Source organism: Symphalangus syndactylus, chromosome 13 (assembly GCF_028878055.3).
Source record: "Symphalangus syndactylus isolate Jambi chromosome 13, NHGRI_mSymSyn1-v2.1_pri, whole genome shotgun sequence".
Classification (NCBI taxonomy): domain Eukaryota; kingdom Metazoa; phylum Chordata; class Mammalia; order Primates; family Hylobatidae; genus Symphalangus; species Symphalangus syndactylus.
In genome coordinates this window covers 25,572,966-25,594,643 of record NC_072435.2, presented here as the reverse complement: position 1 = coordinate 25,594,643, position 21,678 = coordinate 25,572,966, and the positions used below count along the sequence as shown (strand labels likewise).

Sequence of the window (21,678 nt, the reverse complement as noted above, 5' to 3'; positions counted from 1 at the left end):
CGTCTTAGACTGGAGTACAGTGGCATGAGCACAGCTACCTGCAGCCTCTACCTCCCAGGATCAAGCAATCCTCCCACTGCAGACTCCACAGAAGCTGAACCAGCAGACATGTGCCACAATGCCCAGGTAATTTTTGTATTTTTCATAGAGACAGGGGTTTCACCATTCTGTCCAGGCTGGTCTTGAATACTGGGGGTCATGTACCCACCTGTCTCAATCTCTGAAAGTGCTGGTATTACAGGCCTGAGCCACTGCATATGGTCTCATTGTAAATTTGATTTTTCTTCGTTTCAATTTTAGCAGAATTTACATTGCTTTGATTGAGTCTCTTTTCTTTTTTTTTTTTTTTGAGAAGGAGTCTCGCTCTATCGCCCAGGCTGGAGTGCAGTGGCACAATCTTGGCTCACTGCAAGCTCCGCCTCCCGGGTTCACGCCATTCTCCTGCCTCAGCCTCTCCGAGTAGCTGGGACTACAGGTGCCCGCCACCACACCCGGCTAATTTTTTGTATTTTTTTAGTAGAGATGCGGTTTCACCGTGGTCTCGATCTCTTGACCTCGTGATCCGCCTGCCTCGGCCTCCCAAAGTGCTGGGATTACAAGCGTGAGCCACCATGCCCAGCCTGATTGAGTCTCTTTTCAAACTGATTTTACCCTTCTGAGTGCCTCAAACTAGACCCTGTTCAGACATGTTATGACAGATTTGTACCATTTTATTTTGGTGCAAAAAATGTGACATCATGCACAATTTTCACATAATAAGTATTTTTTCATGAACTTCATGAAGACCCCTTTTACTAGCAAATTGTATTCAAGAGGATATAAAAAGGATTGTAGATATTCAAGTGCCACTTATTTCTGGGATGCAAGGATGGTTCAACATATTCAAGCAAATCAATGCAATGTACCACTTGAACATAATGAAAGATGAAAACCACATCATCTCAATATATGGAGAAAAAGCATTTCAGAAAATTCAACATCCAGTCATCATGGAAATCCTACACAAAATAGAGAAGGAAATTTACCTCAACAATACAAAGACAATCCATGAAATGACCACAGTGGAAATAAACAATCAGGGAAAATGGAATGCTTTTCCTGTAGGATCTCACATGATGCACGAATGCTCTCACCCTTTCTATTCAATCAATACTGGCTGTCCTAGCCAGAACAATGAAATAGCAAAAGAAATCAAACCCATCCAAATCAGAAAGAAAGAAGTAAAATTTTATTTGTTTGTAGATGACATGATCTTCTGTGAAGAAAATCACAGAGTCAACCAAAATAGAACTGGAACTAATAAACATATTCAGTGTATTTGCAGAATAGAATAACAGCACCAAAAGTTAGTTGAATTTCCATACATTAACAATAAATAACTTTAAAAGAAAATTAAAAACCACTTCTATATGCTAAAGAGCTTAAAGTAAGAAATATTTAGGAATAAACATATAAAGGTGAGAAGTTTGTACCTTGAAATCTACAAACATTGATCAAAATGATTAAAAACGTATAAATACACATACAATCCACATTGGTTGGAAAAATTAGTATTGCTCAATGATTATATAAGCGAATGTGATTTAGATTCAACACAACACTCATAGAAATCCCCATAACTTTTTGTTAAAGAAACAAAAAACAGGCCAGTCACGGTGGCTCACGCCCATAATCTCAGCACTTCAGGAGGTGGAGGCGGGTGAATCATAAGGTCAGAAAATCGAGACCATCCAGGCTAACACAGTGACACCTAGTCTGTACTAAAAATACAAAAAATTAGCCAGGCGTGGTGGCACGCACCTGTAGTCCCAGCTACTCAGGAGACTGAGGCAGGAGAATCGTTTGAACCTGGGAGGCGGAGGTTGCAGTGAGCCGAGATCATGCCAATGAACTCCAACCTGGATGATGGAGCAAGAGATTCCATCTCAAAAAAAAAAAAAAAAAAGAAAAAAGAAAGAAAGAGTAGAAATGAAAACACAGGCTGGGAAAAGTGGCTCCCATCTGTTGGCCAGGCTGTTCTCAAACTCTTAATCTCCAGTGACCTATCAGTCTTGGCCTCTCAAAGTGCTGGCATTACAGGCGTGAACCACAGCGCCCAGCCCAATCCTCTTAATATAAACAGTTTATTTTTATTTTTTTTGAAACGGAGTCTTGCTCTGTCACCTAGGCCGGAGTGCAGTGGCGTGATCTCAGCTCACTGCAAACTCCGCCTCCCGGGTTCACGCCATTCTCCTGCCTCAGCCTCTCTGAGTAGCTGGGACTACAGGCACCCGCCACCACGCCTGGCTAATTTTTTGTATTTTTAGTAGAGACGGGGTTTCACTGTGGTCTCAATCTCCTGACCTCGTGATCTGCCCGCCTCGGCCTCCCAAAGTGCTGGGATTACAAGCGTGAGCCACCGTGCCTGGCCTACATAAACAGTTTAATGTCAATTAATGCTTGAACTCAATGTTAAGTCACCTCAAACTCAGGTCAGTGCTCATTTGACTGTAATGTCAATTAATGCTTGATGGCTTGCTATACTAATGGCATTTGAAACAACTGTCTCCAAAAGGAATTGTCTGATGGTCTGCAAGGAATGACCTCAGACCGAAGACCTTGCCACACTGATGACATTTGTAAGATTCCTGTCCAGCGTGGATTCTGATGCCTGTTGAGGTGTGAATGTGAAGTAAAGGCTTTGCCACAATCATCACACTTGTGAGGTTTCTCTCCTGTATGAATTCTCCTGTTTTGCATAGGATGAAACTTGACTGAAGACCTTGCCACAATCATGACATTTATAAGGTTTCTCTCCAGCATGAGTCTGACGATGAACGGCAAGATATGAACGATATCTGAAAAATTTGCCACATTTATCACACTTGTAGGATCTCTCTTCATTATGGATTCTCCAATGATTTGCAATGATTGTAGCATTACTGAAAACTTTGTGACAATCGTTACATTAGTCAAGTTTCCCTATACTATGGATTTCTTGATGGTGAATAAGTGGTGACTGCCCACTACAGGCTTTGCCACACTCATTGCACTTATAAGGTTTCTCTCCAGTGTGAATTCTAGTATGTCTTGCCAGGTGTGAATCACTCCCAAAAGCCTTGTTACGAACCTTACATTTGTATGGTTTTTCTCCAGTATGAATTCTCCTGTCTTTCAAGCTGTGATTTGTGATTGACAACTTTGTCAGTCTTCACATTTGTAAGATTTCTCTGCAGTATGAAGACTATGATGACTTGCAAGGTGTGGTTGTTGATTAAAAACAATGCCACATTCATTACACTTGTAAGGTTTCTCTCCAGTACGAATTGCCTTTTGAATTACAAGGTGTGGGCCGGGCGCGGTGGCTCACGCCTATAATCCCAGCACTTTGGGAGGCCGAGGTGGGCGGATCACCTGAGGTCAGGAGTTTGAGACCAGCCTCAACATGGAGAAACCCCATCTCTACTAAAAATACAAAATTAGCCAGGCATGGTGGTGCATGCCTGTAATCCCAGCTATTCGGGAGGCTGAGGTAGGACAATTGCTTGAACCTGGGAGGCGGAGGTTGCGGTGAGCCGAGATCGCGCCATTGCACTCCAGCCTCGGCAACAAGAGCGAAACTCCGTCTCCAAAAAAAAAAAAAAAATGAATTACAAGGTGTGAATTTTGATCAAACGTGTTGCCACACTCATTACATTTGTAAGGTTTCTCTCCAGTTTGAATTCTAGTATGTTTTGCCAGGTATGAATTATATTCAAAAATCTTGTCACAAACCTTATATCCGTATGGTTTCTCTTCAGTATGCATTTTCTTACGTGTTTCAAGGTTTGATTTGCAACTGAAAACTTTGTCACATTCTTCCTGTTTGTAAAGTTTCTCTCCAGTATGAGTTCTATGATGATGTGCAAGGGTTGTTTTTTGATTAAAAACCTTGCCACATTCATTACACTTGTAAAGTTTCTCCAGTATAAATGGCTTTATGACTTACAAGGGTTGAATTGTGATGGAAGGTGTTGCCACACTCATTACACTTTTAAGGTTTCTCTCCACTATGAAGTCTATGATGGTATACAAGGTTTGACATCTGACTGAAGGTCTTGCCACACTCATTACACTTGTAAGGTTTCTCTCCAGTATGAACTCTCTGATGCTGTGCAAGGTGTGCTTGTTGATTAAAAACCTTGCCACATTCATTACACTTGAAAGGTTTCTCTCCACTATGAAGCCTATGATGGTATACAAGGGATGACATCTGACTGAAGGTCTTGCCACACTCATTACACTTGTAAGGTTTCTCTCCAGTATGAAGCCTACGATGGATTATAAGCGATGATGTCTGACGGAAGGTCTTGCCACACTCATTACACTTGTAAGGTTTCTCTCCAGTATGAACTCTCTGATGTTGTGCCAGGTGTGAATCCCTCCGGAAAGCCTTGTCACAAACCTTACATTTGTACGGTTTCTCTCCAGTATGAATCCTCCTATGTCTTTCCATGTGTGATTTGCGACTGAAAACTTTCTCACATTCTTCACATTTGTACGGTTTCTCTGCAGTATGAAGTTTATGATGACATGCAAGGTTTGCTTTTGTAGTAAAAACCTTGCCACATTCATTACATGTGTAAGGTTTCTCTCCAGTATGAACTCTCTGATGTTCTGTAAGGCATGAATCACTCCGGAAAGCCTTGTCACAAACCTTACATTTGTATGGTTTCTCTCCAGTATGAATCCTCCTATGTCTTTCAAGGTGTGATTTGCACCTGAAAACTTTGTCACATTCTTCACATTTGTAAGGTTTCTCTGCAGTATGAACTCTATGATGACGTGCAAGAGTTGACTGTTGATTAAAAACCTTGCCACATTCATTACACCGGTAAGGTTTCTCTCCAGTGTGAATTATACTATGTTTTGCCAGGTATGAATTATATGCAAAAGCCTTGTCACAAACCTTACATTTGTATGGTTTCTCTCCAGTATGAATCCTCTTATGTCTTTCAAGGTGTGATTTGCGACTGAAAACTTTGTCACATTCTTCACATTCATAAGGTTTCTCTCCAGTATGAAGTCTATGATGGCGTGCAAGGGTTGACAGTCGATTAAAAACCTTGCCACATTCATTACACTTGTAAGGTTTCTCTCCAGTGTGAATTATAGTATGTTTTGCTAGGTATGAATTACATGCAAAAGCCTTGTCACAAACCTTACATTTGTATGGTTTCTCTCCAGTATAAATTATCTTATGTGTTTCAAGGTGTGATTTGTGACTGAAAACTTTGTCACATTTTTCACATTCATAAGGTTTTTCTCCAGTATGAAGTGCCTTGTGAATGAAGACGGATGTATTGTGACCAAAGGTCTTGCCACACTCATTACACTTGTAAGGTTTCTCACCAGTGTGACATCTACGATGGCATGCAAGGTATCGCTTCTGATTAAAGACCTTGCCACATATATCACATTTACATTGTTTCTCTTCTAAGTGGGTTATCTGATGTTTTTTTAAAAGTGAGATACAATTAAAGGATTTGCCACTCTCAATACATTGGAAAGATTTTTCTCTCATATGTACATTCCGTTTTTGTGTGAGTAATGAAGAATGGAGGGAATTATTTCCACACTTACTAGAAATACGGGTTTTGGGCCTACAAGAAATTCTTTGGGATGTTGAAACTGAGGAAGCATTGTTGATAGACTTCTCAACTTGATTACCAATTTTCCTTTCAGGCTGAAATATGTGGAGTTCAGGCAGATGTGAATGAAAGCTTGATCCAAGCTGATCTTTAATAGGCTTCTTTCCAGCATGACTTTGATCATGTCGGTCTGTATTACCCGTCAACTCTTTGATTTCCATCATGGGTGCTGCATGGCCATTTGTTTCATATTTCCACTGAAACTTGAAGCCATGAATGTCTTTCTCAATTTTCTGGAAGGAAAAATCTCCAATGTGATGACTTGCTTGTGTTTGCAATGTCCCCATGTGGAACACTTCTGTATTGCCTTGCCCTGTTGAGAAGAATATCTTCATCATGCATTTGGAAGAGGTATCTACAAAATATAAATACCAATATGTTTCCAATTAAGTACAGATGGTATATAATACTGAAATATGTAAATATGACACAAAAAACAATACTTATTTTAAACTTCCCAAACATGATCTTCAAAGTTTAGGAACACAAAAGGAGTAAGATTCTTTAATAAATAAAGGGCAATTACATGTCTTTCAAATCAATTCTATGAAAGTCTATTTCCTGTATCATGACAAAACACTGACAGGGCACAAACATGTGTGAGCCTAAAGTAAGGAGTGTTTTTCCACTGTGACTCTAAAGTGTATCACAGTTTGCAAAAAACACATCACTATCACATCAAAAAAAGAGAAAAATATATATTCTTCATATTTACAGTGTATTTAGGGTATACAAATAAATGCTAAAGAACCACACAATATACTGTATTGGTAAAGAATCCACAACAAGCTGTTGTAAGGATAACCAAAATCAATGGAAATTCTGTATTGTCAAACAATCATAGCACTAACAAGATAACAAAAGATTACAAAAATTACCCAGGTATGGTGGCCCGTGCCTGTACTCGCAGCTACTCCGAAGGCTGTGTCACAAGAATTGAGTTAAGCAAAAAGGCAAAGGTTGCCTTTTGGGAGTGTCAAAGGGAGTGTCAGTTATATTGCATACCACATGAGCCAATACTACACCACTGCACTTCAGCCCAGGTGACAAAATGAGCCTCCATCTCAAAAAAAAGAGGCAGGGCATGGTGGCCCATGCCTGTAGTCCCAGTACTTCTAGAGGCCAAGGCAGACAGATCACCTTAGTCAGGAGTTTGACCAGCCTGGCCAATGTGGCGAAACCCTGTCTGTACTGAAAATACAAAAAGTAGCCGGCGTGGTCACAGGTGCCTGTAATCCCAGCTACTTGGGAGGCTGAGAGGGGATAATCGCATGAACTCGGGAGGCAAAGATTGTGGTGAGTTGAGATCGCACCACTGCACTCCACCCTGGATGACAGAGTGAGACTCCATCTCAAAAAAAAGAAAATGTTAATACAACATTTTTCTGAATAACTGTTACAGAATTACCTATATCCATGTGGAACAGGCATGTTGTGACTTTTTTTTTTTTTTTTGCGATGAAATCTCACTCTGTTGCCCAGGCTGAAGTGCAGTGGCATGATCTTGGCTCATTGCAAGCTCTACCTCCCGGGTTCACGCCATTCTCCTGCCTCAGCCTCCCCAGCAGCTTGGACTACAGGCACACACCGCCATGCCCGGCTAACTTTTTTGTATTTTTAATAGAGACAGGGTTTCACTGTGTTAGCCAGGATGGTCTGGATCTCCTGACCTTGTGATCCCCCTGCCTCAGCCTCCCAAAGTGCTGGGATTACAGGCGTGAGCCACCACGCCCGGCCGACTTTTTAAAAAATTTTATGTATTTTTATTTTTTTGAGATAGAGTCTCACTCTGTCACCCAGGCTGGAGGGTAACGGTATGATCTTGGCTAAATGCAACCTCTGCCTTGGGGTTCATGTGAGTCTCTTCCTTAGGTTCTGAGCACCTGGGACTGCAGGCACGCACCATTGTGCCCAGCTAATTTTTGTATTTTTAGTAGAGATGGGGTTTGGTGAAACCTGTTGGCCAGGCTGGTCTGGAACTCCTGACCTCAGGTGATCCACACATCTCGGCCTCCCAAGACTGGGATTACAGGCATGAGCCACTGCACCCTTTGGTACTTTGTGACATTATCGAAGGGAGTGTCAGTTATATTGCATACCACATACTGAAAACTCACATATAAAGTCATAAAAATCAATTAATTAAATATTGCAACCCATTATAAAACAAGCAAGAAAATAACAAGTAGATTTATACTGACTGAAGAATTCTAAACAATTCCCTCTTAAGAAAAAAATCACAACTTGTACTTACCACCAGCACACAACATAAGAACTGAAATAGATGTTAAGATCACTACCTTCTGATATATGAGGTCAAGAAAATATACAGCAGTATAAGGAATGAGAATTGACTAACAGCCGGGCGTGGTGGCACATGCCTGTACTCCCAGCACTTTGGTAGGCTGAGGCAGGTAAATCAGGAGTTCAAGACCAGCCTGGAAAACATGGTGAAACGCCATCTCTACTAAAAATACAAAAAAATTAGCTGGGTGTGGTGGAGGGTGCCTATAATCCCAGGTACTTGGTAGTGTGAGGCAGAAAACATTTGTACCCAGGAGGTGAAGGTTGCAGTGAGCTGAGATCATGCCACTGCATTCCAGCCTAGGCAACAGGATGAGACTCCATCTCAAAAAAATAAAATAAGATAAATAGCTACTCAAATAAGCTTTGGTAGATGTGGTATTCTCTAATAGGATGTTCCTGCAGATGCAGACCTTGAGAGAATTTAGTCATGGGTGTTGGCTACTCATGAATAGGACTAGTGCATTTATAAAGGGACATTAAAGAGCTCATTGCCTGTTCTTCTTTCCACTGTATTAGGACATGGCAGGAAGATGGCTGGGCTAAACCATGAAGAAGGCTCTCACCAGGAACCAATTTGGCTGGCACCTTGCTCTTGGATTTCCCACTTTCCAAATCCATGAGAAATAAATGTCTTTGTCTTAAGCCTCCCAGTTTAAGCAATTTCCTTTTTTGTTTGTTTTTGAGATGGAGTCACGCTCTGTCACCCAGGCTGGAGTATAGTGGCAGGATTCTCCTACCTCAAGTGATTCTCCCTCTTCAGCCCAGTGTTATTCTGTTGCCCGGTCTGGAGTGCAATAGCGTGATCTTGGCTCACTGCAACCTCCACCTCCCTGGTTCAAGCGATTCTCCTGCCTCAACCTCCCAAGTAGCTGGGATTACAGGTGCACGCCACCATGCACAGCTAATTTTTGCATTTTTAGTAGAGATGTGGTTTCACCATATTGGCCAGGCTTTTCTCAAACTCCTAACCTCAAGTGAGCAACCCATCGCAGCCTCCCAAAGTGCTGGGATTACAGGTGTGAGCCACTGTGCCTGGCCCATTTTTGGCATTTAGTACATTCAAGGTTTCACCATGTTGGCCAGACTGGTCTCAAACTCCTGACCTCAAGTGATCTAACCACCTTGGTCTCTGAAAGTGCTGGGATTAGAAAGGTGAGACACCACAGCTGGCCAGTCTAAGCTATTTCTTTCTTTTTTTTTTTTCGAGACGGAGTCTGGCTCTGTCGCCCAGGCTGGAGTGCAGTGGCGAGATCTCGGCTCACTGCAAGCTCCACCTCCCAGGTTCATGCCATTCTCCTGTCTCAGCCTCCCGAGTAGCTGGAACTACAGGCGCCTGCCAACACGCCCGGCTAATTTTTTGTATTTTTAGTAGAGACGGGGTTTCACCGTGTTAGCCAGGAGGGTCTCGATCTCCTGACCTCGTGATCCGCCCGCCTCAGCCTCCCAAAGTGCTGGGATTACAGGCGTGAGCCACCGCGCCCGGCCAGTCTAAGCTATTTCTAACAGGACAGTGAAATGACAGAGACAGGAAAAAGAGCATCTCATCATCAACATCACTGAAGGCTGACAAATCTTATTAAACAAAGGAAGTTAAGAGTCTGTACTGTAAAACTTGCAATACTTGAAGCCATCTAATAGCACTAACATGCTTTAAAAAACTTGAGACAGGCCAGGTGTGGTGGCTCATGCCAGTAATCCCAGCATTTTGGGAGGCTGAGGCAGGAGGATCAGCAGGTCAGGAGATTGAGACTATTCTGGCTAACAAGCTGAAATTCCGTCTCTACTAAAAAAATACAAAAAATTAGCCCGCGGTGTTGGCACTCACCTGTGGTCCCAGCTACTTGGAAGGCTGAGGCAGGAGAATTGCTTGAACCTGGGAAGTGGAGGTTGCAGTGAGCTGAGGTGACACCACTGCACTTTAGCCTGGGTGACAGACCGAAACTCTGTCTCAAAGAAGAAAAAAAAAAGAAATGAAAGAAGGCTAAAGAGTAACTCCAACCCACAAGCCTATATAAAGTTCTTCAGGCCAGGTGTGGTGGTCCACGCCAGTAATCCCAGCACTTTGGGAGGCTGAGGCTGGCAGATCACCAGGTCAGGAGATCGAGACCATCCTGGCAAACCAACATGGTGGAACCCCATCTCTACTTTTTTTTTTTTTTTTTGAGACAGTTTCACTCTTGTTGCCCAGGCTGGAGTGCAATGGCACAATCTCAGCTCACCGCAACCTCTGCCTCCTAGGTTCAAGTGATTCTCCTGCCTCAGCCTCCCTAGTAGCTGGGATTATAGGCATGTGCCACCACGCCTGGCTAATTTTGTATTCTTTTTTAGTAGAGATGGTGTTTCTCCATGTTGGTCAGGCTGGTCTCGAACTCCCGACCTCAGGTGATCCGCCTGCCTCGGCCTCCCAAAGTGCTGGGATTACCCGCGTGAGCCACTGCGCCTGGCCTTTTTTTTTTTTTTTTTTTTGAGACGGAGTCTTGCTGTGTCACCCAGGCACCCAGGCTGGAGTGCAGTGGCGCAATCTCGGCTCACTGCAAGCTCCACCTCCCAGAGTCACGCCATTCTCCTGCCTCAGCCTCTCCGAGTAGCTGGGACTACAGGCGCCCGCCACCACGCCCGGCTAATTTTTTGTATTTTTAGTAGAGATGGGGTTTCACCATAGTCTCGATCTCCTGACCTCGTGATCCACCCGCCTCGGCCTCCCAAAGTGCTGGGATTACAAGCGTGAGCCACCGCACCCGGCTGGAACCCCATCTCCACTAAAAATACAAAACTTAGCTGGGTAGAGTGGTGCACACTTGTAGTTGCAGCTACTCGGGAGGCTGAGGAAGGAGAATTGCTTGAACCCAGAAGGCAGAGGTTGCAGTGAGCCGAGATCACACCACTGCACTCCAGCCTGGGTGACAGAGTGAGACTCCAACTCAAAAATAATAAATAAATAAATAAATAAATAAATAAATAAATAAATAAATAAAGTTCTCCAGTAAAGGTATATAAAAAAACAGATAGGCCAGGCATGGTGGTTCATGCCTGTAATCCCAACACTTTGGGAGGACGAGCCAGGCAGATCACCTGAGGTTGGGAGTTCGAGTCCAGCCTGGCCAACAAAAAGAAACAGTCTCTACTAAAAATATAAAATTAGATGGGCATGGTGGCCCATATCTGTAATCCCAGCTACTCAGGGGCCTGAGGCAGGAGAATCGGGTGTACTGGAGAGGCAGAGGTTGCAGTGAGCTGAGATCGCAGCATTGTACTTCAGCCTGGGTGACAAGAGCAAAACTCTGTCTCATAAATACATAAAGTAATTAATTAATAAAAGGACAGATACAGAAACTGGCATATGTATACCTTTTCTTCATAACTAAACTTTTTTTCATATTATATAAAATAAAAGGCATAAAAAACACTGTATATATACATTAACAAAAATGCAACATACACAGAAATAATTCTGACATAAATAAAAAAAGTTCTAATGGAGAAGAAGAAGTCATTTTTGCAGGTTATGGAATTTTTTTTTTCTCTTTTTGAAACAGAGTTTCACTCTGTCTCCCATGCTGGAGTGCAATGGTGCGATCTCAGCTCACTACAACCTCTGCCTTCCAGATTCAAGTGGCTCTCCTGCCTCAGCCTCCTGAGTAGCTTGGATTACAGCCACTCACCATGGCGCCTGGCTAATTTTTGTAATTTTAGTAGAGGCAAAGTTTGAACATGTTAGCCAGGCTGGTTTTGAACTCCTGACTTCAGATGATCTGCCCACCTCAGCCTCCCAAAGTGCTGGGATTACAGGTGTTAGCCACTGCACATGTCCAGGTTGTAGTAATTTTAAGTTTCTTTATTATGCTATAACTTTAATATGTTTAGCATACCTGCAACAATAACCTCTGCCCAAATATCTAAAGAACTACAAGACAAAACTACTTAAACTAATAACAATGGTTAGGCATGGCAGCTCATGCCTGCAATTCCAGTGTTTTGGGAATCTGAGGCAGGTGGATCACTTGAGATCAGAAGTTTGAAACCAGCCTGGCCAACATGGTGAAACACTGTCTCTACTAAAACCACAAAAATTAGCTGGGCATGGTGGTGAGTGCCTGCAGTTCCGGCTACTCAGGAATCTGGGCCACAAAAATCCTTTGAGCCCGGGAGGCAGAGGCTGCAGTTAGCCAAGATCGTACCACTGCACTGTAGCCTGGGCAACAGAGTGAGACTCTGTCATAAAAAAAGAGAGAAAGAAAGAATAGAAAGAAAGAGCAGAGAGATAAGTGGGGGCAAAGAAAGATGTCCTTTCAGAGTTGTGAGGATTTAAACTTTTCTTTTGCCACAGAATTCTCCCACTTGCAGAGAGTTTCCCCACACACTATTTGAAGGTGGAGCTTCCACTTCAAATATTCCCACCCATTTGGATTTTTTTGTTATTTTCACTTCACTCTCCACAGTCCAGGGCTCTTTCCCTTGCTCCAACATGGAGACAGCAGGTCAGAAAGAGACTCCTGCTTATAAAAAGAAAGGACCATGAAGTGCTGGAGCTTTTCTAGCGTCCCAGCCCTATGTTTCTGTAGGAAAGAAGACATTACAGATGGATCTAGGAAAATATTTCACTAATTCCTCCACTGACTGCCTCCTTCTGAATGCGTGGGGAGCATTGTAACATGTAATATGTGGACATCGAGCTCTCTTCCAAGAACTACAGAACTGAAAGCACAGGAGAAGCAAACAGGAAACTGGATATCTTTAAAGTCTGCCATAAGGTTTGTTTTTGTCTTTGTTTTTTGAGACAGAGTCTTGCTCTGTTGCCCGGGCTGGAGTGCAGTGGTGTGTTCTCAGCTCACTGCAAACCTTGGCCTCCTGGGTTCAAGAGATTCTCTTTCCTCAGCCTCTCTAGGAGCTGGGATTACACGTATGTGCCATCACGCCTGGCTAATTTTTGTATTTTTAGTAGAGACGGGGTTTCCGCATGTTGGCCATGCTGGTTTTGAACTCCTCACCCGTAGTGATCCACACGCCTTGGCCTCCCAAGGTGCTGGGATGACAGGCGTGAGCCACCACGACCAGGCTGCCATAAGGTTTTATGCCTACTTTATTTCTGGAACCCCCACTGGGCTATCATGAAGAATGCAGAACCTCTAAACAAAGGGGACAGTGAAAGTCCAGATGCTACATCATGAAGCTTTTCATTTCAAAATCAATACGGCTTCCATTCTAGTCAAGTAAGGATGTGGCTCCCAAGAGGCAACAAGAGAAAATACAAAGATACGCAAGGGCACATCCCCAGGACGGAAGTTATCCTCACCCAGGGAGACGAGGTTCCTATAATTCTCCAGCATCACGTCCCTGTATAAAGTCCTCTGAGCAGGGTCCAGGCATTTCCACTCCTCCTGAGAGAAATCTATGGCCACATCCCTGAATGTCAACAGACCCTGAAATGAAAACACATTTTAACCAAATTGTTACGGGAGGAGTTCTTATCTTTACAGAAAATGACGAGAGAGAGGGGAAAGCATGGATTTAGTTGTAGTGAATGTTCTCACAAATCTGAGTGAGGGATTTTTCACCACATGATGTCTTTATTATGCTTTTTGAAGAGGTGAAGACACTTTCAGTATGAAATTCTTAAGTTTGTGAAAAATTTAAGAAATAAAAAAAATCAATGTTGGATTCCTGTTATAAAAATGTTTGAAACTTTTATAGACACACCAAGTGACATTCATTATCTAGATGAGAGAGAGCATGACTGATGTCTTAAAAGATGACAACGTCCACAGTAAAAGATAGGCTGGGCACAGTGACACATGTCTGTAATCCCAGCTACGCACGAGGCTGAGGCAGGAGAATCGCTTGACCCTGGGAGGCAGAGGTTGCAGTGATCCCAGATCGTGTCACTGCACTCCAGCCTGGGCAACAGAAAGTCCGTCTCAAAAAAAAAATTAAAACAACAACAACAAAAAAAAAAACATTAGCTGGATGTGGTGGCAGGCACCTGTGGTCCCAGCTACTTGTAAGGCTAAGGAGGGAGGATGGCTTGACTCCAAGGGTGGAGGTTGCAGTGAGCTGCGATCCCACCAGGGCACTCATGCCTGGGCAACAAAGCGAGACCCCGTCTCAAAATAAAATAAAATACATGAAAACAAAATTGCTCAAAGTACAAAAATCAATTGTGTTTCCATATTTCCACAAAATAATAAAACCTAGAGACTCACAAAACACTAGATGTTAATACAAAGGGTTGTCATTTGTCCTAGATTTTCAAAACATAAAAGATTTTCTAAATATATACATATGTGTGTATATATGTATTTATATGTATGTATGTGTGCATGTGTGTGGGGATATGTATGTACATATATGAAGTTTTAAAAAATATAAAAAATAGCAAGTTTTGTTTAACTGAAGAGAAATCTCATCTTGCTGGAAAAGGACACTTTGGCAGTTGGGGGCAGGGGGGAATCTTGTCAGATCTAAGAAAACAGGAAATGCTCCATCCTAGAAGAAGAAATCACTCCTTTAACTGCCTGACCTGGAGGAATCTTCAGATATCTGTAGTAATGCAGGTGTGCACAGAGGCAGCCACTATGGGACAGGGAAAAATCGCAAAGGACACACGTGTTGTCATTCAGCCAATTTCCAACGCAGATGTCAAAGAGCAAGCTAGCCATGTTTACTCACATGACAACATGTAAATTCACAACTAGCAAAATCAAATATCAAACTATTTACTGGAACACAAAGAAGAAAACAATAGACACTGGGGTCTACTTGAGGATGGAGGGTGGGAGGAAGGAGAGGAGCAGAAAAAATAACTATTATGGGCCCGGCGCTGTGGCTCACGCCTGTAATCCCAGCACTTTAAGAGGTCAAGGCGGGTGAATAACCAGGTCAAGAGTTCAAGACCAGCATGGCCAAGAAAATGAAAGCCCTTCTCTACTAAAAATACAAAAATAGCCAGACGCGGTGTTGGCTGCCTGTAATCTCAGCTACTCAAGAGGCTGAGGCAGCAAAATGCTTTAACCCGGGAGGCGGAGTTTGCAGTGAGCTGAGATCATGCCACTTCACTGCAGCCTGGGTGACAGAGCAAAAAAAAGGAGCCCAGTCTGAGCGGTGATGGCGATGGCAGCAGCGGTGGCGGCGGTGGCAGTAGCACTGGGGCTGCAGGTGGTCAGCGCTCCGGGCCGGGGCGGCGGCGCCATCTTGTGCCCGGGGTCGGTGGGGAGGCCGGGGAGGGTGCCCCAGGGGACGCAGGGGACGATGGGAACCGCCTGGAATCTGAGGAACTGGAGCCTGAGGAGCTGCTGTTGGAGCCCGAGCCCGAAGAGGAGCCGCTCCAGCCCCGCGGCCCATGCCCCGGAGCTCCAGGCCCTGGGCCTCGATCAGGAGCCACCGGCAGCCAAGAGGAGGGGGAGGAGCCGGGACTGGTCGAGGGTGACCCGGGGGACGGTGCCATTGAGGACCCGGTGCTGGAAGCTACCAAAGCTGTGGTCAGGGAGATGGAGGAAGAAGCTGAGAAGCTAAAGGAGCTACAGAACGACGTAGAGAAGCAGATGAATATGAGTCCACCTCCAGGCAATGCTGGCCCAGTGATCAGGTCCATTGGGGAGAAGATGGAGGCTGATGCCTGTTCCATCAATGCCGGCATGTGGACTACGGTGCAACAGCAGAAGAGCTGGAAGCTCACTTTCATGGCTGTGGTTCAGTCAACCATGTTACCATGCTCTGTGACAAATTTAGTGGCCATTCCAAAGGGTTTGCATATATAGAGTCCTCAAAGGGTCAACGAGGACTTCCTTGGCCTTGGATGAGTCCCTATTTAGAGGAAGGCAAATCAAGGTGATGCCAAAATGAACCAACACACCAGGCATCAGCACAACAGACCGGGGTTTTCCACGAGCCCCCTACCGCGCCCAGACCAACTACAGCAGTTGCCGCTCTCTATTCTACAGTGGTTTTAACAGCAGGCCCCGGGGTCGCGTCTACAGGGGCCGGGCTAGAGCGACATCATGGTATTCCCCGTACTAAAAAAAATGTGTATTAGGAGGAGAGAGATGAGAAAAAGAGGAAAGAAGGAGAAAAAAAAGAATTAAAAAAAAAAAAAAAACAGAAGATGACCTTGATGGAAAAAAATATATATATATTTTTTAAAAAAGATACACTGGAAGGAGGGAGAATCCCATAACAAACTGCTGAGGAGGGACCTGTTTTGGGGAGCAGGGGAAGGCCCAGGGAGTGGGGCAGGGGGCGACTTATTCACTCTGGGGATTCACCATGGACACGTCTCAACAGTGCAAGCTGCTCCCCATGTTTCCCTGCCCTACTTCACACCCTTAGGGGCTGCTCAAGGGTAGGTGGGCATGGGTGGTAGGAGTTTTTTTGTTTTTTTTTTTTTACCCAGGGCTCTGGAAGGACGCCAAACTGTTCTGCTTGTTACCTTCCCTCCGCCTTCTTCTCACCTTTCACAGTCCCCTCCTGCCTGCTCCTGTCCCTCCAGGTCTACCACCCACCCCAACCCTCTTCTCTGGCTCCCTGCCCCTTCAGATTGCCTAGTGATCTATTTTGTTTCCTTTTGTGTTTCTTTTTCTGTGTTGTCTTTCTTTACAGGTTTCTGTAGCCAGAAGATCTCCGATCCGCTCCCAGCAGCTCCACTGTAAATTCCCCTTCCCCCTGGGGAAATGCACTACCTTGTTTTGGGGGGTTTAGGGGTGTTTCTGTTTTTCAGTTTTTTGTTTTGTTTTGTTTTCCTTTGCCTTTTTTCCCTTTTATTTGGAGGGAATGGGAGGAAGTGGGAACAGGGAGGTGGGAGATGGATTTTGTTGCTTTTTTTTTTAGCTCATTTCCAGGGGTGGGAATTTTTTTTAATATGTGTCATGAATAAAGTTGTTTTTGAAAATAAAAATTGTTTGGACTTTAAAAAATATATATATATATTTTAAGTTACTACAGAATTTCTTCTAAAGCCTCATAACGCAGAAATACACGTGTACAAGACTTGCTCTGACACCTAGCATGGAACTGACAGTAGCGGCAACCCAGGGAGGCTGGAAGGAGGGTGGAGGAGGGAAAGGAGATGCTTTATGGCCAAGGGTCTATGCTGCAGCTTTGCTTGGAGCGTTACCACTAAACAAATATATACATCATGTGATGTTTAAATATAACAATATATATTTAATAACAATTGGTGGGGCTGGGCATGGTGGCTCCTGTCTGTAATCCCAGCATTCTGTGGGGCTGAAGCAGGTAGATCACCTCAGGTCAGGAGTTCAAGACCAGCATGGCCAAAATGGTGAAACACCGTCTCTCCTAAAAATACAAAAAAAATTGGCCACAGGTGATGGCACGTGACTATAATCCCAGCTACTTGGGAGGCTAAAACAGGAGAATTGCTTGAACCTGGGAGGCAGAGGCTGCAGTGATTCGAGATCACACCATTGCACTCCAGCCTGGGCAACCGAGACTTTGTCTCAAAAAGAAAGAAAAAGCTGGGCGAGGTGGCTCACGCCTGTAATTTCAACGCGTTGGGAGGCTGAGGTGGGCAGATCACGAGGTTAGGAAATGGAAAACATCCTGGCTAAAAAGGTGAAACCCCATCGCTACTGAAAATACCAAAAAATTACCTGGGCGCGGTGGCACTCACCTGTATTCCCAGCTACTCGGGAGGCTGAGCCAGGGGAATGGCATGAACCCAGGAGGCATGGCTTGCAGTGAGCCAAGATCATGCCACAGCACTCCAGCCTGGGTGACAGTGTGAAAACTTCATCTCAAAAAAAAAAAAATTAGTCGGGGATGGTGGCATGCACCTATAATCCCAGCTACTAGGTTGGCTGAGACAGGAGAATCACTTTAACCTGGGAGGCAGAGTTTGTAGTAAGCTGAGATCATGCCACTGTACTGTAGCCTGGGCAACAAAGCAAGAGTCCGTTTCAGAAAATAATAATAATAATAATACGTGGAATGAGAATACGGCTTTATCTTCTTGGATAAAAAAGCAGTGCTCTCCAATATTTGAGAAAAATTGCAACCATTTTTACCAAAAACACCTGTTTCACAAGCTCTCCACAGATTAATACCACAGTCTCCGTGAGCTCAATGTGCTAAGAATGGTTGAACAAATCTCCTGCTATTACTTACATGGATTTCATATTCTCAAAATAATGAAGGAATAGGCCAGGCACAGTGGCTCAAGCTTGTAATCCCAGCACTTAAAGAGGCAAAAGTGGGCGGATCACCTGAGGTCGGGAGTTTGAGACCAGCCTGACCAACATGGAGACACCCCATCTCTACTAAAAATACAAAGTTAGCTGAGCATGGTGGTGCATGCTTGTAATGCCAGCTACTCGGGAGGCTGAGGCAGGAGAATCGCTTGAACCCAGGAGGCGCAGGTTGCGGTGAGCTGAGATCACACCATTGTACTCCAGCCTGGACAACAAGAGTGAAACTCCACTTCAAAAAAGATAATAATAACAATGAAGGAATCATTAATGTACTATTCATGTCTACGTATGAACTTTCCAGTCTAATTAGTAAGATTTTTGGAGTCAGAAACACAGTAACTCACTCAATTACCTAAAAATGTACTATAATGTCAGGCAGAAAAGATTTCCTATTATTGGTCTCCTTTTCTAGAATTTACCACGTACTTTGTGCACATTAATACGTGACTCCCATTGGCAGCTGCTCTAATCCTGGTCCAAAGAGAGCTGACAGAGCATCCAGATGTGGCCCCTGAACAATCCCTGCTGCCCAACAGCACTGACACCACAGGACCCTCACCCCGTCTCCATCCACGTCTGGGTGTGAGCCCTTCCCAGGGGCATGCCCAGTGCAGCCTCTTCTCAAGTTCATGTCACTGGGTCACGAGAGACGGAATCTAAGCGAGATGAGACTAACTGAACGAAGGCATGGGTGAGTAGGAGCAAACATCTCAGGCAGGACACTTCAGACTCAGAGAAGATTCCCAACTCTAAGGCCCAGGGTATCTGAAAGGAAGGAGACAGAACAATCCACAGAGAATATCATCTCACCTGAGGAAGAGCCATCCCTGACTCCTTTGCTCTCCTCTTCCTCTTCCGGGTTTCTTCCTCACATAACAAGAGTCTTTAGAAGTCAATCCTGAATGTTAAAAATATGTTGTTTATTGCTCAGAATCAACATCCCCTCCCTGTAACACAACGACACATACAAAGGAGACCTCACCCTGAGGAAATATGATCCCCTATGCTGCCTACCGCACCAGGAACAAAAAATTCCTACAGGAAAACTCCTGCTCTCTTCCTGGAGAAGCCCCCACACAAGCTGCGGCAGTGGGGAGCTGGGCTGGAATGAGCTCCCATTCAGGAGATCTCTACCATAAGTACAAAAACTTAGCCAGATATCATGGTGTGCATCTGTGTGTCTGTGGTCCCAGCTACTTAGGAAGCTGAAGTGGAAGGATCACTTGAGCTCAGAAGTTCAAGACCAGCCTGGCCAACATGGAGAAACCCTCTCTCTACTAAAAATACAAAAATTGGGCTGGGCTCAGTGGCTCATGCCTGTAATACCAACACTCTGAAAGGCCGAGGTGGGTGGATTACTTGAGGTCAGGAGTTCGAGACCAGCCTGGCCAACATGGTGAAACCCTGTCTCTACCAAAAATACAAAAAGTAGCCAGGCTTGATGGGCATCTGTAATCCCAGCTACTCGGGAGGCTGAGGTAGAATTGCTTGAACCTGGAAGGTGGAGGTTGCAGTGACCCAAGATCGTGCCACTGCACTCCTGCCTGGGTGACAGAGTAAGACTCAAAAATAAAATACAAATACAAAAATTAGCAGGGTGTGGTGGCACACACCTGTAATCTCAGCTACTTGGGAGGCTGAGGCACAAGAATCACTTGAACTCAGGAGATACAGGTTGCAGTGAGCCAAGATCACAAGACTGCACTCACAGCCCGGAGGACAGAGTGAGAGTCTGTTTGGGAAAAAAAAAAAAAAGGTGCATTTCTGATGGGATTGACACAGAGATAAGAAAACTTGAGTAATGTGATAGACACTGTTGGGCAGAGGGAACTTAAGATGGGGGTGGGAGGACATGGGAGACATCTCTGAACCTAGACCTGAAGGAGAAAGGGACAGTGCCATCTTCATTTAGAAACACAGAATAAGAGCAGGGACAGTGACCTGACAGGAAGGATTTTGATGTTTGAAAAAAGAGAAAAGCAAATGTGACCGGGGCAGAGGGAGTCAGATGAGGGCAAGCTCCCAGGAGGAGGCTGGACAGTGGCAGAGGCCCTGAACACAGGGCTGTGGAGCCACACTGAAGAGTTGGGCTTTTGTCCTGGGGAACATGGGAAGCAGGTGGAGGGTTCCCTGCCAGGGACTGACATGACCTGCTTTAGACGTAGCTGTGATATTCTAATACACAGTCCTCCGAAGACGGTCTCTGTTTCTGAGTCTACCGCTGTGTTTCTTCCATTCTTCTGCTTTTTTTTTTTTTCATTTTCGGGGTACTGCATCCCACTGAAAACTCTAATTACAACCGGGCACTCTCCTCTCCCAGAAAAAAAGCCACACCCAGACACCGCTTCTATTTTGCCAATCATTTCAGCAGCCAGGGTCACTCAGGTTGAGCTTTTCTGGTCTAGCCCCTCATCTCCAAGTTGCAGGGGAGGCTCACTGGGGCTCAGAGTGGGAAACATTTTCACGAAGTTACCCTGAGAAGGTCTGAGATGAGTGAGAAGGTGTGCCTGAATTCTCACATGGTGGCCTGGAAGGGCTAATGGGATGGGTTGGTCTTATCATCCCATCCTTAAAATTAGAGAAGCATTTTTCACATACCTGGGTGAAAGAAAATTCTTTTGAAAGGTTTGGATGAAATTGACTCCCAACACTGAATTCTTCCTTACAAGGAAATCGCAGTAACATTTACGAAATGCAGAAGTGTAAACACACAGCTCTTGACCTTGAAAACAGGGAAACAGGGTCAGCTGTAGAACTAAGACATAAGCAAATTTTTTCAATCAAGAATACATGGGTGGACAGCTGCCGTGGTTCACACCTGTAATTCCAGCACTTTGGGAGGGGAGGTGGGTGGATTACCTGAGGTCAGGAGTTTGAGACCAACCTGGCCAACATGGTGAAACCCTATCTCTACTAAAAATACAAAAATTAGCCCGGCTCCATCCTTGCAACTTATTTAACCTCTTGTTGCTCCTTCTCCCCCATCTTTAGATCGTCCTCAATCTCCATAGATTTCTGCCTCTTCTCCCGCCTCTGCGCCTCCTCTGCTCTCCCTGGTAAATTCTCTCTTCTCTGTTATAACCCCCGGGACCCAATCTGGCACCCCAGATCCCCAGGTGTCCTCCCTGCTGTGGTTCTCCCTCTGTTCTCCTTGCCACCAGCACCACTCTGTTCTGTTTGCCCTGGCTCCACATCTCTCCTCCTCTTCCTCACTCTGATGAGCCTCCACATTTCTGCCCCTCTCCGTATCTTGCTGTCTGTCCTTCATCTCTCTGTACATCCAGCTTTTCTCTACATTTCTCCAGTTGCTTTTCTCCTCCTGCTTTCTTATCTTTTGCTTTATCACTTTTGCTGTCTCTTGGCAAATCCCTCATCATCCTCTACTTTGCCATGTGTTATGGGTCCTTCTCATTCTTCTTTTCTCTGTCTCAGGTTTTCTACTGCTCTCTCAGTCCCTCTCTCTGTCTCCTGATCCCTTTGTCCCACACAATCACACGAGG

At 44.6% G+C, this 21,678-nt stretch overlaps 1 protein-coding gene and 1 pseudogene across 7 annotated transcripts; one reads left to right on the top strand and one right to left on the bottom strand.

The window, feature by feature from the left end:
- Positions 1–3,031: 3,031 nt before the first annotated feature.
- Positions 3,032–19,072, bottom strand: LOC129460670 (zinc finger protein 28). 7 transcript variants are annotated; one of them, XM_063615582.1, is made up of 4 exons: positions 18,989–19,072; positions 13,270–13,396; positions 5,252–6,024; positions 3,032–5,167 (listed from the first exon to the last, which is right to left on the bottom strand). In XM_063615582.1, the coding sequence occupies exons 1-4, from the start codon at positions 19,001–19,003 to the stop codon at positions 4,013–4,015; spliced, it is 2,070 nt and encodes a 689-aa protein (XP_063471652.1). In that variant the 5' UTR covers positions 19,004–19,072; the 3' UTR covers positions 3,032–4,012. The 7 variants fall into 7 exon arrangements, with proteins under 7 accessions (XP_063471652.1, XP_055094819.1, XP_063471651.1 ...); XM_055238844.2 differs by having other exon boundaries at positions 3,032–5,305; positions 5,720–6,024; XM_063615584.1 differs by lacking the exon at positions 3,032–5,167 and adding an exon at positions 9,802–9,919 and having other exon boundaries at positions 5,602–5,982.
- On the top strand, positions 15,084–16,061 carry LOC129460722 (polyadenylate-binding protein 2-like; annotated as a pseudogene).
- Positions 19,073–21,678: the final 2,606 nt, after the last annotated feature.